The sequence below is a fragment of the Porites lutea genome, chromosome 6 (assembly GCF_958299795.1).
Source record: "Porites lutea chromosome 6, jaPorLute2.1, whole genome shotgun sequence".
In the NCBI taxonomy this organism is placed as follows: domain Eukaryota; kingdom Metazoa; phylum Cnidaria; class Anthozoa; order Scleractinia; family Poritidae; genus Porites; species Porites lutea.
In genome coordinates, this window is record NC_133206.1 from 16441833 (window position 1) to 16458854 (window position 17022).

The 17022-nt window shown below is 36.6% G+C and overlaps 1 protein-coding gene across 4 annotated transcripts in view; it reads left to right on the forward strand.

Moving 5' to 3' along the window:
* Nucleotides 1-17022, forward strand: part of LOC140941055 (intersectin-2-like) — a 29555-nt gene that overhangs the window by 4473 nt on the left and 8060 nt on the right. The window contains exons 5-25 of one of the 4 annotated variants that reach the window (XM_073390011.1): nt 599-885; nt 2025-2059; nt 2545-2598; nt 3664-3738; nt 3948-4049; nt 4168-4224; nt 4820-4873; nt 6584-6631; nt 7571-7624; nt 8589-8639; nt 10134-10223; nt 10475-10508; nt 10835-10874; nt 11642-11689; nt 12069-12227; nt 13248-13337; nt 13733-13772; nt 13913-14027; nt 15134-15255; nt 15766-15853; nt 16526-16593. In XM_073390011.1, coding sequence (XP_073246112.1) covers nt 599-885; nt 2025-2059; nt 2545-2598; nt 3664-3738; nt 3948-4049; nt 4168-4224; nt 4820-4873; nt 6584-6631; nt 7571-7624; nt 8589-8639; nt 10134-10223; nt 10475-10508; nt 10835-10874; nt 11642-11689; nt 12069-12227; nt 13248-13337; nt 13733-13772; nt 13913-14027; nt 15134-15255; nt 15766-15853; nt 16526-16593 — 1711 coding nt within the window. Of the gene's footprint in view, nt 1-598; nt 886-2024; nt 2060-2544; nt 2599-3663; nt 3739-3947; nt 4050-4167; nt 4225-4819; nt 4874-6583; nt 6632-7570; nt 7625-8588; nt 8640-10133; nt 10224-10474; nt 10509-10834; nt 10875-10918; nt 10953-11641; nt 11690-12068; nt 12228-13247; nt 13338-13732; nt 13773-13912; nt 14028-15133; nt 15256-15765; nt 15854-16525; nt 16594-17022 lie in introns of all 4 variants that reach the window. The other 3 variants (XM_073390014.1, XM_073390013.1, XM_073390012.1) reach the window with 3 other exon arrangements.

The following is a 17022-nucleotide window of genomic DNA, read 5'->3' on the forward strand; positions in this document are numbered from 1 at the left end:
TACTTAGAAACAAATAATTCAAATGCAACATAAGAGGATTAAGAACCCCAACTGGCAGGAGGCAACCAGTTGGCTAATTACAAGCGTGGCTAAGGATTTGCTCTCCGGATGACCAAGAACAAATCCAGCAAGTAACCAGAGCGGGACTCAAACCTGGGACCGTCGGATTGGGAGTCCGATGCACTGACCATTCAGCCAAGCTACCTCCTTTTAGAACCCCACCCCACTGCCTTTATCATAAAGTTCCACTTTATTTTCAAACTTTTCTTTTACAGTTTTTGGCCTTCTAAGAGCCCCATCCCTCCTTGAAATTCCTGACTAGTTATCCTTTGTATAGTTGGAATGGATATTTTCTGAAACTACACAATGCCTGCTTTATTAGGCAGCGCTAGAGGAAAAAAATTGAATGGAGCTGTGAAAACCAGGATACCCAGCACAGGGTGTCTATGAAAAAAATGAAGATTTTGTAGTCGTGCAAGAGCAAAAGTAGGGTACAAGGAGCCACCAGTTGATTCTACAGCACAACCCTGTGCTTTATGTTATGACCTTTGTGACCTTTATTGGTCATGATTTGTTTCCTCTTTATTATATATTTCAGGCAAGATGCTTCAAAAGAATTTCTTTCAAATTCTTCTCCAGCACCAGAGGTTAATACAAATATTTTAGCAGATTTAGAAATCAATCGCGGAAGTATGACCTCTGAGGGTACAGGAACAGAGGACCAGTATAAAGATATGGAGGACAGACAGCCGAATGTCAATCAAAATGGAGTGGACAGATCAGATTCTCTCAGTAGTGATAACAGTGGCGGCTTAAGTCCAGGAACATTTACTTCGTTTCATGGGCTAAACATTATTGCTGATTCAATGTCACGTGATGGGGAAGGTAAAGAGGCGTTCTTATTGTTGTCTGTACATTTTTGCTTGATCATTATCATTAATACACCTTTCCATGATTTTGAACACTAGGCTGTTAATTTCAATAAATGGAAGATTAGGTCATTTTTGGAACAGGATGTCATTATATTTTATTAATTCAGTGACCATAATAACGACCTGCTGACTCTAAAACAATGGAAAGGTGTATTCAGTTGGATAATAGTGAGCTTAAGCAACAATGACTGCGGCAGCTACAAAAGCGCCACTTAAAAAGGGTGTGAATTCACACTCTTCAAACTTTTTTTGGATTATTTCATCTTGCTAAATGTTTGCGAATTTTTTGGGAGTTGAATTCTAAAGGACTGTATCAAAGTTCAGGAACAGAAAAATAGGGTCTTGTCTTGTTTTCTCATCCTCTGCAAAACGTGAAATTAGGCAATTTCATGGGGTAGTCGCTCAACGACAGCAAAGAAATGAATAAAAAAAGCATGATGCGTTTGCAAAGTTGCTTTACTTATCTAAACCCATTGCTTTTTTCCCATTCTTGTTGATGTTGCTGTTGTTGTGGCTTAAGCTCCCTATTGCTTTTGCTCCTTGGTTAGGGCGGGAGGTGGAGAGGAAGCTGTTCTGTTTGAAAGCTTTTTTGTTTCTAGGCTCAAGGATTCTTTTTCGAGAAGTGTTTTAACCATTAGCATTGAATGAAATGCAGCCTAGCTTGATTTTTAACTCAGCACTCCCTAATTATATGTTCACATGACAGCAGCGCACCTTCAGATTAGCTGTGCAATGAATTATTAGTACTTGGTATGTGTCATCATTAATTCTCTCCACACCAAAGGGGCGAATTAGATTGTTGGGTTCAGTCTGTTACATGTAAGTTATTTTAGGAAAGGGTAGCTAGCCTTGTTCTTAAATCCCCAACCTGTAACATCAGTGAATCATATTAAGTCTGGCCTTTACCCCTAGAACCTGTCCAGCAAGGGTGGCCTTACCAGGAGACATTGCTCCTGTCAGTGTAGCTCTCTTGGTGTCACTTAGACATTCATACAAGCTCTCTGACCACGAAAAGGTGGCAATCTGCAAGGGGGAATTATTTTGTTTACCCTGTTTACAGTAGGAAAATTTTATTATTGTACTTAATTCTAGAATCTGAAGAGCGAAAAAGAACAAAGGCGGCAATGGTAAGTTTGGAGTTCTATCAATGAATACCTTTTCTTGGGAATGCAAAAGGGTTTTAAATGTTAAAAAAGAAATTATATGCTGGTGTACATCCATATTTATACCCAATAAGGGGGTATGTAAATGGATGAAATACAGAAAGTTAAGATGTTTTCAGGAAAAACGTTTTGCAAATTAAACTTTTTATTTCTTCCTATATATTGGCAGAAATAATATTTTTTGATTTAAACCTACCTGTAGATCTCGTCTTTGAGAAAATAGTCAAAATAATTGGATTGAAATTATGTAATGAAAGAATCAAATGATATGATGAAAGAATCAAAAGATGAAGGTGTTGTTCACAATCAAACCTGAAAATCAGCAAGTGAGAATTCATTGGTATTCATCATCTCTCAGGGTCAACTAGCTGAATCTGGCAATATAACTTTCAGTTTTTATTTTGGTGGAAATCCTTGGCTAATGATTTTAAATTTTTATCTTTCTCCAGGAACTTTTAACATCAGAGGTTTCATATTTCAATGGATTAAATCTCTTGTCTGGGGTCAGTATGTAGTCTGCAATAATATAATTTAATATCAATCTTAATGTAAGCATACATATCATTATAACTGGATCATTGTCACCATTTTGATGATAACACTAGTCTTGATGTAGACATCAGTACAGTGCATGCATGACCAAAAACTGGGAGATTCTAACGCACACATTCCCTTAAAACAACTGTCATCGGCCAGCAGATGTCCAGCAAATGACCAACAGTCACCAACAGACTAGAGAAAGTATATAAATAGGCCAGCCATGCATGTTGAACTGCAGTCATAGCTGAGAAAAACACCAAACATTCAGTTATGTGTCTAGCTATAAGCACTCTGTAAAGGTAACATTTTGCTGAGAACACACTAAGGGTAAAATGTGAAAAAGTACCATCCTGTTTAGCATCAAGGAAGTCTAAATGAAGTTTGCTCTTAAAATCAGGAGCAATATTTACTCTCAGGGGGCAATAATTTATGAGAAGGACAGTCATAGATATAGAGTTAATCACTTTATACCCTGGATGCCAGAGATTAGCCTGCTAGTAAGTTGTAGGGAGGTGGCCATTGTACAGAGGTGGCTGTTAGCGGAGGTTAGACTGTAGAGTCAAAAGAAATCCCTCACAGTTGATTCCCCACTTGCTTGTTGTATTTACTTTCTTCATGTGAGACGGGACCGTCGGTTTTTTGTCCTTATCCGAGAAGTCTAAAAAGTCTAATCATTTGCAGATGTCTTTACAAGGGCAGCACTTTCTTCTCAGTTATTTACAGACCCTGAATGTTGGTCAGGTGGGGGTTTGAACCCACAACCTCCCGCTCAGGAGACTGGCACTCTCCCAACTGAGCTAAAACAGACTTGACCCTGTACTGGACTGGCATCCTGTCCAAAGGGTGAAGGGTGGGGGCTGCAACAGTAATAGCTAGGGATGAGGTCTGGCTGAGTGCATGAACCTTGTGGTTCATTTAGAGATGTGTCTACCTTTTAGCTATCAAGGTAGACTTGCATTTTCTTCACACTAGTGAGCACCATAATTTAGTTTGTCATAATGAATCGATTTTGTCTTTTTTCTTTGTAGCATTACATAAGACCTCTCAGGAAACTTCGAATTATATCAAGTGAAGATCTTAAAAAAATATTTGCAAATGCTGAGGTGCGTAAGTGTATTAAACACAAGAGCAAAATGATATTGAATAATGACCATTAATGCTTTAGTAACATTTGTTCCAGAAATTATTTTATGTGGTGATTTCAATACTGAAAATCAAAACTAAATCAAAATTCTAAACTGTTGAGCCATGTGGGTAGGTTTCCGTTAATAAGTGTATTATGATATTATTAATTCTTAAATCTCCTTTGCAGTCCTTAGAAACTATAAGTAAAGAACTGGTTGCAAAGCTTCAAACACGTTTGGCCCACTGGGATGTGAACACAACACTGATTGGAGATATTCTTGTAGAAATGGTGGGTACTTGACAAAATGATAAGTTTTCACATAAATTTTGAAATAATTTTGTTTTAAACTATGTTGTCTTAAATTTGCTAATCTATTAATAAAAATTACATGCATTCTTTTTTGCAGTTTTCTTATGTGATGATGTTTGAACCTTATTTCAAGTCAAGGAAAAGAGGCAATGAGGTATGATTTGTAACATTTTAAAGCAGGTACTTGCTAACACAAGGCATGCATCACGTGGTCAATTGATTAATACAAATCAGTTATATGTGATGGAGAATTGTGTCAACTTTGGCTCAACATGATTTCACACCAGGATGGGTTGAGAAGGTCCCAGGGTCTTTCCTTTCAGCTGGGACCCATATTCAGAACAAAGATTACTCAAAATAATATTCATTACACTACTGCAGATTCCCCTTCAGCTCCTCTGCAATGGTCCAACCTGCCTACCAACCCACATCTGATGATGTGGGTAGGGGAGTTTTAAAAGTATGCTTTTTAAAATAAGTATTTTCTATAGATGCATTGTAATAATCCTAAGTTATTATAAAAACATTGTACTGCTTCTTAGTGTTTTCACATCCTTTCATCACAGTTGTTATATCAGTTTGATAGACTTCTGATTGGTTTTCTTGATAATTGCCGTTATATTATTATTATCATTATTATAAATATTTCTGATATGACAGCTGTCAAATCTGCTGTCACATAATTTGTTTGTCTACTAAAAAGAATGAAGCTATATTAGATTGTAAAGGGAGTATTTTATTTCTGACAGGTAAAACTAAAATTAGAAAAAAACAATGAGAAGTTTCGAAATTTTTTGGCGAAGGTAAGGTTTACTGTCTGTAATGAGTAATGATCATGTTAACCTCAATTATTTATAAATTAAGCAATTTACCCTCAAAGTCTCTGCTGAGGGACAGTAAATTTAATTTCCCTGTCAGTCTTAAACCTAATGGACCTTATTTACGATACCCGCCATCTTTGCACGCTCTTTAGGATTGATGGGATAAAAGCAATGTTATGTGGTATTTAAGGGGGCAAACAAAAGATAAAATTTACCAAAGTGAGAAATTGTGGTCGACTTTCATTATTCTCTCAAAATGAAACAACGATTTAATAGTAATGCAAAATGTACGGCTTGAGTTTCGACAAAATTAATGTCATTATTGCTTGCTGTAAAGACATCTACTGTTGCCACTGCATTGAAAAAGTAACAATAATACTTCCACCCATAAGTTGTCAGTATTGTCTTTAATATAAAAAATTGTTCATTTTCTGTCGTCAAGAATAAACAAACTCAACTGCGATTTCTTGTATTGGAAGAATTTGTCACTTGTTTGCCCCCTGAGAAGCCACTTGACATCACTTTTATCCCATCAGTCCTTAAGCGCATGCAAAGATGGCAAGCGTCGCGAATAAGGTCTATTAGTACTCTACTGTGTTTGTGGCAGCCTGTTTTGCATTAAATTTTGTAAGTACAGTGAAACCGTGCCTTACGGCCACCTCGTTATTAAGGCCACTTTTTTGGCCGCCTTGCAAAAACCGCCATGCATTTAATTGTAAAAAAACCCTTTTTAATATGGCCGCCCAGTTAATATGGCCAATTTTTTTGGCCCAATGGCCGGTGACCGTATTGTAACTGTAAGTAGTCTGGCAGTGTGTCTGTATGAACTTATTGATTAGTCACCAAAAAGCCATCTTGTTGAATCATTTTAATTACCAAACTAAGTATTATATATAAACATGCATTCAAACTGTGAATGTATGTTCCTTTTTTTGTACCAAAATGACTTCATAGGGGTGATATAATTTCTGGTACCCAGTTCCTGCCCCATAGTTTGCATCATGGCCTCCATTATCAGATCAAAAAACAAATAGCAGAAAGTAGCGTAACAAGTACTAGGGGCACCCAACGAGAATATAGTTCAAAACCACTTAAACATAGTATTGTTAAACGTATTTTAGTATTTAAACCGTAGATATAGGCATATTTTTATCCCCTAAAAATCTTTCATCTGCTTGGATTTCCTAGCTGAAAGTCTAATGATCCGAAAATTATAGGGATCAAAACTTACCTTTTCGAAAATTTCAGCCAGAAGAAAGGCTCCTGAAGATTCTAGGTGACCTTTTTTGGGTAAAAATCCATTAAAAATGGGCAATTATACCATTTTTTAGATGTTCGAAAATCCTAGGAGAGGCAGGCAGTGAAGCAACAAATTTTACAAAATATGTTCCGAAAATTGTAGATCTTAAATCGACTTCCGAACACATATTTTCTGAAAATTGACGTTGGGTGCCCCTGAAGTACAAATCCCAGCTAGCTGGAAGCAAACCATTTGGCTATTAACAATCAAGACCAAGGAGTTGAACTCATAGCTACCAAGAACAAATCCAGCTAGAAGTCGGGCAGGATTTGAACTGGTGGCCCGTAGAGGTGTGACAATTTTATTAGCAACTTGGCCATGTTATCCTCCAACTGAAAATATTATAATGGCAATTTTGAAATCATTTGTTTTGCTTTTTTCTCCCATTTCAGGTGAATTGCAACCAGACATTGGACTCTTTACTTCTGATGCCAATACAGGTAAAAACTGATGTGAACACTTTGATGTTAAAACGCCTAACAACTTTACAGGAGTTGGGAAGATATCATAGTTTACGAGTTGTTCTGTGATAATTTCCTCATGATCATGGATAGTAGTCCTGAACCCCTGCGGTACTGGCTACTCTCAAAAAGTAATTTTTGAAGTGGGATAATAAAGCCATTGTTTTTCATTTTATTTGCTTCCCAACGCTTTGTTCCACAAGAACAAACTTGCAATTGTGATGCAAATGGTAGTAAAAAGAAATGTCATCCTAAATGCCAAAATTTCTTGCCCTGGTCTCTCAAAATACCCTGAAATGCACTTTTCAGGAACGCCCACATTAAAATTTTCCCCACCCTCCGAATGAAAGTAGTGCAGCCCCTCTCCCATACCTATCCCTACACACATCTGTGCTGCATGAAAGACATGTTGCTTGACGTAATCAGTTGCCGTCTTCATAATATTTTTTTCCTTTTCCTTCCAATTTTTTGGAGAACCCTGAGTAGGGTGTACAATATGTCAGCCTCACCTTGCGTACAGTGATTTTCATGCGCACTCGTCTATTGCTTGTGTCCTTCTATCCTGAAGGAAAATGAATGACTGTTCTTAAGCTATGTTTATCTAAGGCCCAGTTCAAATGTCGAACTGTTATGTGCAGAATCTAATGCATAAAGTTCTATGATTTATTTTGATTAGTAAGCATTGTATATCATTGTGCTTTGTGAAAATGAATTGAGTCCAACTAATAAAGTTCAATGTGTGAATCAACATGAACTTATGTCGTTTGGGTCAACCCAAATAAGTATCAAGTTCAGTACATCAAAAGTTCAAAGTTAGAACTAGGGCTAAGACTTTTAAGTTTTAAATGGTGGTTATGATAAAGTTGACATTAAGTTAATAATATTATGATTGTCCTTTTTAATGTTACAATCTTTCAGAGGGTTCCTAGATATCAGCTGATATTAAAGGAATTAGTGAAAAGGACAAGTAAGGTTAGTGTTGTGTATCACACACTCTTTAATTTACATATTACTTGATTTTTTTTCAAAGTGTTACTGGAAGGTAGCCTCCCACGCAGGCGTTTTTAGGGGAGCTTGTATTTCTTCCCTCCCCACAAACCCCTGCTCAACAGAGGACAACATTCCTTTCCCACGCTTAGCCAATCATGTTGTACTTTCCAAATTCTGGAAAGTTGACCTTGACTGCAGGGTAACCTGATAATCACGCGATCTGCATGAAACTTTAAGAAACCTTCATGACCTCAAATAAATGTTAGTCTCAGAGCGGCAAAAGTAAGATTTACTCAGTCAGATTTTAGAATTCTCTGTGCACTTCATAACCTTAGCGAACGAAAGAAAAGAAGGAAAAAGGTAACTCCAGGGTCGCGTTCTGGGTCACGTTTTTTCACTATCACGAGCTTATGAGTCATGTTTAGCCTGTCAACACTTTATTTAAAAAACGTTGATTGGTCACTTACCACGTGAATGCAACAATGGGAAAGGAATGTTGTCCTCTGTTGAGCAGGCGTTTGTGGGGAGGGAAGAAATACGAGCTCCCCTAAAATGCCTGCGTGGGAGGCTAACTGGAAGGTTGATTGAAATATTATTTTTATACCTGAGCGAATTTCTTTGTGCAACCTCCTATTTTGAAAACTGCAATGAGGCAATTCAACTGACAAGTCATAGCTACAGAAATTGTTTTTTTTAATTTTTTTAACTCTAATTACTGAGTATTTATTGTTTTGCTTTGGTGTGGCCAAGCCAATTAATTTTGTAATAAAATGTATGATAGAATCCTAAATCTGCACTATTATATAATAATTTATTAATGCCTTTCAATCAAGTAGTTTATTTTACCCTTGAGTAGATCAAGTCACAATAGCTGAAGTCTTAAAGAACTGGGGTGGTCTTAAAAAGTAAAATGGTCACAGTTTTTTTTGTATGATTCCTATTTTAGGATCATCCTGACTATGATAACTTAACAGAAGCATTGAGCAAAGCACAGAAGGTAATCTGTAGATTAATTAAGTGAGCAAATTCTCTTTTGTACTTACTTATCTTAACATCTTAGTTACCTCTTTAAGTTATTATAAATTTACATGTGGCAGGATTATGTGCAAAGAAAATCATTTTTACAGCTTGCCATTCACGCAAGCTGAAGCTAGCATTTACTGGCCCAGACATCATTTCAACTAGCCCCAAAAACGTTTTGACTAGTGGAATTGATTTCACAGTTCTTCTGTTATTGGAATTCCTCACAAAAAACATCACTTGCCTGTTGGGCAAGTTAAAAACAGAATTCATTAGCCCTATAGCAAAAGCCACTAGCTACGGGCTATCGGACACAACTTTCTTTGCACACTGAGGATTAAATTAAATCCAAGTAGAAATCTTCAGTACAGTGACCATAAAAAGATCTACTTCAGGAAATTATAGCCATATGCATGTTGAAGGGCCCTGACTCCAAATAATCCAAACTAGCCAGGTGTTTGTTTTCAAACCATGCCAGGTTGGTGTGGTTACACACTTATCACTGAACAAAATATTATTTAACTAATGATTGATCAAATAGCCCCATATGTAAAAATGTAAAGATATGGTTATCAATTGAAGTACCAACCCACTGTTATAACGCCGATTCACCTTAATGGTATAGTCATTGATGGTTAATGGTATAGTCATTGATAGAGTATCTAGTTATAAACTCTTAGGGGTTATTATCTCTAATGACCTCTCTTGGAACGAACACTGTGACAGTATCCATAAAAAAGCTACTAAGCGATTGTTTGTGCTGCGGACCCTCAAGAGAGTTGGACTGGGCACTAACGATCTCGTGTTAGTCTACTGTAGTATTGTTAGATCCATTGTTGAGTACGCCTCGCCAGTTTGGGCTGCGATCCCTTCATATCTTGATGAGTTAATTGAGACTGTTCAGCGGAAAGCCCTCAAAATAATATTTGGCCGGTTAGACTATGCGGAAGCCTTGGTCTTGGCCGGCCTGGAGTCTCTTAGTGACAGGAGAGTAGGAGCTTGTAAGCGGTTTATGGCTACTGCACGCCAAATGTCCCCCCTTAAGAACATCATCCCCTGTCCTGCCGCTTTTGAGTCTCACTACAGTATGAGGGTCCAACTTCCAAGACGTCAACATGGTCATACCAGAAGAATTAATGACTTTGTAACTTATAAATTTCAGTGAATGTATGTAAATGGTTAATTGTATGTGACAATGACCTTCCCCAAAAATTCAGCTATTGCTGCAAGTGGATGAAATAAACAGAATATCTATCTATCTATCTATATTAATGCTTAGTTTCAAAGTTTATTCTCTGTTCTCTTTAATGAATTTTGTTATCAGAGATTTTAGACACTGAAACATTTTACTGCAAGGTTGGATACTTTTTGGATTTATCTTTCAAATCTTTAAGGGAGATCAGCTGAGCAGTAGGAAAAAAAAAAAGATAAAAAAGAAAAAAACTAAGGAAAAAATACTTTATTTTGACAGACGGCGGAAGCCTTAAATGAGCATATTCGTCAAATAGAAAATGAAACAAAAGTTGTTGAAGTCATAAAGAGTTTTCCCAATGATGAACTGGTGAGTAAGTGTTCTAAAGTGCATTAATCACACCGGCAAGTTTTGCCTTTGAAAAAAAATTTTATTGATAGTGTACCTAATAAAATATATAGTTCTTCTTGACAAGAAAAAAATCCATTTTATTTACTCTATCAAAAAAAAACTTGCCAATAGCTTATTATTTGCCTCAATGTTCCACCATGTACCATCTTTTCAATTAATTTTACAATAAGTGTATTTTAAAAGTGAAATTTGAATGTTTTATTTGACAGAATCTTATTCGACCGGCTGTACTTAACAGTCCAGGTAACAGTTTTATTTACTATATTATTATAATATTTTAAAAGTGAATTATATTTTTTATAATGAATTCATTTTCTTTTTCTTCCTACCAAATTGACTTGAATGAATAAATTAATTTATTATATGGTGCTCTACAATATGTTATGTTAATTATTAAAATAATAATTTTGTAACATGATTGAAATGTTAATGCTCTGTAATTAAACCTTGTATGATAGTAACTTGTGGCATATTAAGCTGGTCATTGCTTTCTAACAGGCTCTTAATACTAACTATATTTAAGAAGCTAATGCCTGCATTCAACCATCAACAAAATTTAATATTTTTAGGATTCACAGGTTTAACAAGTTGCTTTTTTCCTTTTTTCTGGTGAGTTGAAAAATATTCTTGAAAATGTTGCCATCTGTTTTTAGGAAAGCAGTTATTTTTTGGATCAGTGCGTCTAAGGTAATAGTTTGTATACAAAGTGCATGGGATCAAAAATCTAATGATTACGAGTCTTCATAGCCAATAACATCACGGCTTGACTGACAGATGACCAATAACATCGCGACGTAATTGACCAATCAGATCAATAACCAGATTATAATACCATCAACTGACGTGATACAACTCACTTTGACTCCGAAGATGACTACCGCACAGGTTGTCGAAACTTCAGTCACTGTAATTAACAACAGTCCTATTCAGGACTACATTCACCCGGACAATCAAACTCAACCTTCTTTCAAAGATCTAATGTTAATGTGCATAATCACATACCACACAGTTTTCCTTTCATGTCCTATGATATGACTGATTGAGATGGTGTGGAAATGACCACTCTCAATGCATACTGATCATTTGCTATCCTATGGCATGTGTTATATATGTTTTGCAGGATTTGCCTTAGCTACCATAAGCATCACCCCTGTCCAGCAGCTACTTTCATAGGAGACAAAGGGAAAATAAAAGCAAAAGGACTAGCCTTGCTAACAGTTCAATTCCCTGCCTGATAGCCATATCTGTCTCATGCCTTCCTTTTCATAAATTTATGTTTTACCTGTGTGCACCCCAATGTTTCTGATACCACATTATGTTTAATATTTAATAAACTGCCAATTTTAAAAGGTAATTGGGGTGTTTTCTTCAATTAGGAAACATGATAAAGACCATATGGCAACTTTATCAAAAAGCCTCAAAAGGTAGGATGAATATAATATTTATTTTATGTTAAGTAGTTTACCCTGAAAACTTATTATTAATTACAAGCTAAATATCCTTGCATGTCATAAGGTGTTGCTCTAAGAAAAAAAGTTCAAGCAGCCCAACTGAGTTGTAACATGTGAAATTCAGGGATCATTTTGCAAGGGAACTTCAGTAAGTCTTTGAGAGCACTGCTCAGCCATGATGCCATTCTACACGCATTGGCCTAAGGTTGATTTATTCCATTATCTATTTGCTTCTCTTACTAAGCCACTGAACACTAAAAGAAATAGTAAAAGGAAAAAATATCAAAAATTGATTTGGTCATAGTTTGATAATTAAAAAAGAAAACAAACTATAAGCTGGTTGATTTAACAGGATCTCTCTTCCGTTGATGGACACCATTGACACATCTCCCAACTTGCCTCGACGTGGCTCATCAGCAATCCCACATGACTCTCGCCCTAAGAGTGCTGAGAATAGTGATAGTGACAGTGACACAGAGACCTCACCATTAGGAGATACATTTATAACAAGGTAGCTACTAAACATAGCGTGCAAAGAAAGAAGTGTCTGATCTAGTGAAGTCGGCTATATATCGTACTTGTGAATTTTGTTTTTGACTTGCCAGATGGACATTAGAAGTGAAGATTTTTGGGAAATTCAAATTACAGAAGAACTGTAATAAATCATGCTATTCAAAAACGTTTTGTGGACTAGTTGAAATGACTTTTGGGCTAGTACATGATAGCTAAAAGTTGCCTGAATAGCAAGTTGTAAAACTGACTTTCTTTGCACCCTGTAAGTAGTTTAGATCTGGCCTGATGGGCTGCTTGGCTCGTATACAGACTTTACCTCCTAAACAGCTTGAGACTCTTGTACAATATGAAGTGGGATACTTTGGCGTAAGATTATGCTCCGCAGGTTTAGGGCCTTGGTTGATAAAATGAAAGTGCACCTTGAGTGCAGTTGTTCCTTTAGAGTAGCTCACTATGTAGTTCCAGCATATATCCCAAACCCTCCTCCCTCACAGAGGAGACTAGTACACTTTTTTTTGGAGGGGGGGTCTAAAAGACTCTAAGCAATGCATGAAGCTTAATTGCAATTGGAATTCCACAGGAGAGGGGATTTATAGAGCGAATACCTCCCCTTGGTGTGCAGGGGTATATGGATATTTTCTGGAATTTCTCATTTACCATAAGAGTGTCCAAAAACAGTACTTATTGAAGTCTAATTTTTATGTATTGTTGAAATACTGAAGAACAAATAAACAAATGCCATTTGAGATCTTATGTAGGATTTTGCATGCAGGGCTCCACCGTATTTGTGGAAAGAGTTGACCTATGGTCGGCTTTTGTAGTATCTAGAAGCTTTCTCTTTTACAGCCAGTCCTGTGGCTGGAAGTTCTCTTCAACCTAGACATAAGCCCAGCCTATTTGATGTTCTGATTAAATCAGTGGAAAGAGAAGTAGGCAGGTTTATTTGTCATCTATTTTTGTTAACTCATTTTGTACCACCCATTGAAGAAAACTAAAAAATTCTCCTTTGTTATTTCAGTACATATATTTATGACGGCGATGTGGAGAGGGTGACCAAAAAAGCCACTGGCTCCAGTGAGGGTGGAATGGTGCATGAAACAGTTGAAAGGTCAGTCTGAATTGTGTGTATAATATTCTATGATGCAGCAATGCTGTATACTCCCTATCTTTATTGAACTCAATTTGGTAAAAAAAAAAAAAATAATTGGCTGAAAAATCTCTCAGTCAACAGTTTGCTGGCAGCTTTTTACTGACAGTTTTTAGAGAGTGTACCAGTTAACATTTCTATGGTATGAAACAAGAGTTCGACAAATTAGAGACAAATGGTGTTTAAAATTGAAGAAATTAGGAGGCAGTAACACAAGTTATAGTTACAAATAAAAACCTCAATAATCTGATATTTTGTTTATACCTGTGAGAAAGATAGTATTTCAGCCATTTTGTCAAAGATCTGTTTCAGCCTGATTCATCTAAAGTTGACAAGTTCTCACTGTCTTTTTACAGACATCTCTTCTTATTTAATCATGTCTTACTGGTTGGCATGGTAAGTTGATTTAGTGTGTGGTATCCAATATTTAATTTTTTCTCTTCCCCTGAACTTTCTGACCTTGTTTGAAATAATAAAGTACAATAAATAAATTAATTTTCCATTATTTATGATTGTTCCATTAATTGTTTTTTCAGGCATCGGAGAATCTTATAACAGGAAAGAAAACATATAAACTCAAGCACAACATTCCTCTTGCACAAGCATGGGTTACACCACCCAGTGCATATTACACTAGCCCACCAGAAAATAGTAAGTTGTAATGGATATTAATGTCCCTTAATACTAATAAAAACCCCCATTCTTGGGGACCCAGGGGCAGTCAGTCGGGCTGGCAGACAAAGTGCAACAAAAGTTTTTAAGCACGGGCGGAAGAGCCCCTGGGGACCGACTCTCACCCGACCATTTCCAAACAGTCAAGTGAATGCTGGCTCCAGATTGGGCACAAAAAATGCTTGGTATTATTGTGCCCAATCGAGGATGAAAAAACCCCTGCCCTGGAATTGTGTATTTCAAAGATCAAGAAGAATAATTTTTAATCGATTTGCTTCCCCTGAAGAACGTTGAAATCAGAACGTTCCTTGCCAAATTTGTCGAGCTTGAGTTTTCCCACTCGTGGTTTAGGATGGCTTGTTAACCAGCGAAATCCTTCGGGATACTGGCAAGTCACGAAAGGCGACCTAAGCCAAATTATTTCTTTCCTTCATGATTCTTTTTTGTTTAGGTCTAGCTTTTTCATAAGGTTTTAGTAGCGTCTGGATGCGGGCCGTGATTTCTGATAGATTTTTTCTATTCGGAGTTCCTGGGAGTTCGCCAGTTTTTGCCGAGCACAGCTAGAGTTCAGTTTTTTTTCTTTTCTTATTGAAAACACCTTGACGATGGGAGGTTAAATAGCGTAAATTTCAACTCGTACCCTTGACGATTGGCGTTGAAATCACGAAAATATTGTCCTCGTCGATTGACGACCCGCTTTCGGCATGGGTTGGACTTCTGGATGGGACACGGATCTGGACATGAGTAAACTTATTATACCTTGGAATCAGGGATAATCATTGGAATTGTGTTAACTTTGAGACCTTGGAAACACATTGCAATTACTTTTTTAACCGTATCAAGAGCATCTTGGAAAATTAAACTTTCATCTTGTATTAAAACATTGGAACTTTATCGAACTTTGTAACCCTGGGTTCGACCCTGGATAAAGCAAGCGGATGTTTTGTTTTGTTTTGTTCCATTAACCTAGATAGAACGCCGTTATGCTTCCATAGACCAACGCGTCCCACGGAAATGACTTTAGGCATCTTGTTAAACTTACTTCTGCTTTGATGTCCAACTTGTTGATTGTTATTACATTACAGTGTTTATTCTTGGAACACCAACTCAAATCTACAAATTCTTAGCACCTTCGGACAGAGAAAAAACAACATGGGTTAAAAAACTTAAAACATACATTGAGAAAGAAAAGCAAGCATTTGTTGAGGTAAGACATTTGATGCAAATATCACTGGTGATAACATTCTGTGTTAACGTCTTCCTACTTATGAAAATATTTAATGATATTCATTTGTAAACTCTTATTTTGAACTCATGAAGAACTTATGAGGAGAAAAAAAGAAGATATCATTACTGTGAGGGAGGTTTAAATTGCAGAATGTAATTATCTTAAAATTTTATAAAATTATTATATTATTATATTATATTACAATCTTCAAGAATCATTTTTAGTCAAGTAGTTATTAATATGAAATAATCGACTTAGTGGTGGTCTGATATTATGCATTAATGTACACCTCTTAATACCTTGATTCTCTTCTAATATCTTCTATAAGCAGACACTTTGTCATTTTGTCCCATTGACATACAAATGCTGTATTTTTAACCGCCCTTTGGCTGATACCTTTTGCAAGGGATTGTTGAAGTAAGCATAGCTTGAATAAGAAAGGGTACTGAACATTAAAATAATATTAATTACTTTATTTGCCGCTTGCAGTTTTTTCAAGGGTTACCAGTTCCAGATGAGCAGTTCTTGGCAGTTTCAATACAATCTAAAATTGATTATCACAAGACAGTTGACCTAGGTATATTTTATGTTGAAATTCAATATTATTATTGTTAACCATACAATCATACAGCATATTGGTACTGATATTAATATTAAAATATCCTACGGAACAAAATATCTTCCTCAAAGGAAAACAATTAACCAAATTGAAGTTTTTAAAGTAGTCAGACTACACTACTACATGTTATGTAAGTACTTTAAGTGATGCAAGTAGTTACAGACAGTCAGCCATTCAGTAAATCAGTCAGTTAGTCAGTTGGTCAGTCACTGAGTCTATCAGATCAATCAGTGAGTTAATCAGTCACTTATTTAGTCAGCTAGACAATCAGTCAGGCAGGCAACCAGTCACTCAGATGGTTTGTCAGTTAATCATTTAGCCAGTTAATTAGTCAGTCAGTCACTTGCCCAATCAGTCATTTAGTTGGTTTAAGTCAGTCATCAGTCAATCAGTCTTTCAGTCAGCCAGTCGGTCAGTCAGTCAGTCACTCATTCAGTCAATCATTCAGTCAGTCAGCCAAAATCAGTCAGTTAGCCAGACAGTCTATCAGAAAGTCAGTAAGTCAATGAGCCAGCAGTCAGTGTTGGAGTACTCAGACAGTCAATTGGTCTTGCACAGTCAGTCACTCAGTAACTCAAAGTTTATCCATTTCAAGTACTTAAAAATAATATTATCACCTTTTCAATTTAGAATTGAACCTGAGACAAGGTGAAGAAGTTCTTATCATTGGGATCAAATCTGGGGGTTTGTGGCTGCCAGTAAGTAAAATTGTACTTTTAAAAGTGTTGCTGCCTTGGTTGTCCACCGTAAAAATCACTGACAGCTACAATGAGGGACAAAAGTGTTGAGACACTTCCGTAAAATGGCCCCTTTTTGAATAGTGGACTTACCTATCCCCTTCCCCTGTCTACCTCCACCCCTCGCCCCCAAAATCAATGTTGTATTTTGGACCCTCAAGTCTTTCTTTTACTTCAGACAACATTGATTCAGGGGGTGAGGGGATTTATGGCGTTTAAAAGGAATGAAATAATAAATGAAGTAAATGTTTGATAAAAGCACCTGTTCTAAACAAGTGTGTCAACTACTTTTGTCCCTGATTGTCTGAAATATGTATCTATGTTTTCCGGCTAGATTTTTGACGCTGCTGAATTGTTGTGCCATGACGTTACTCTATGGGCCAAATTGTT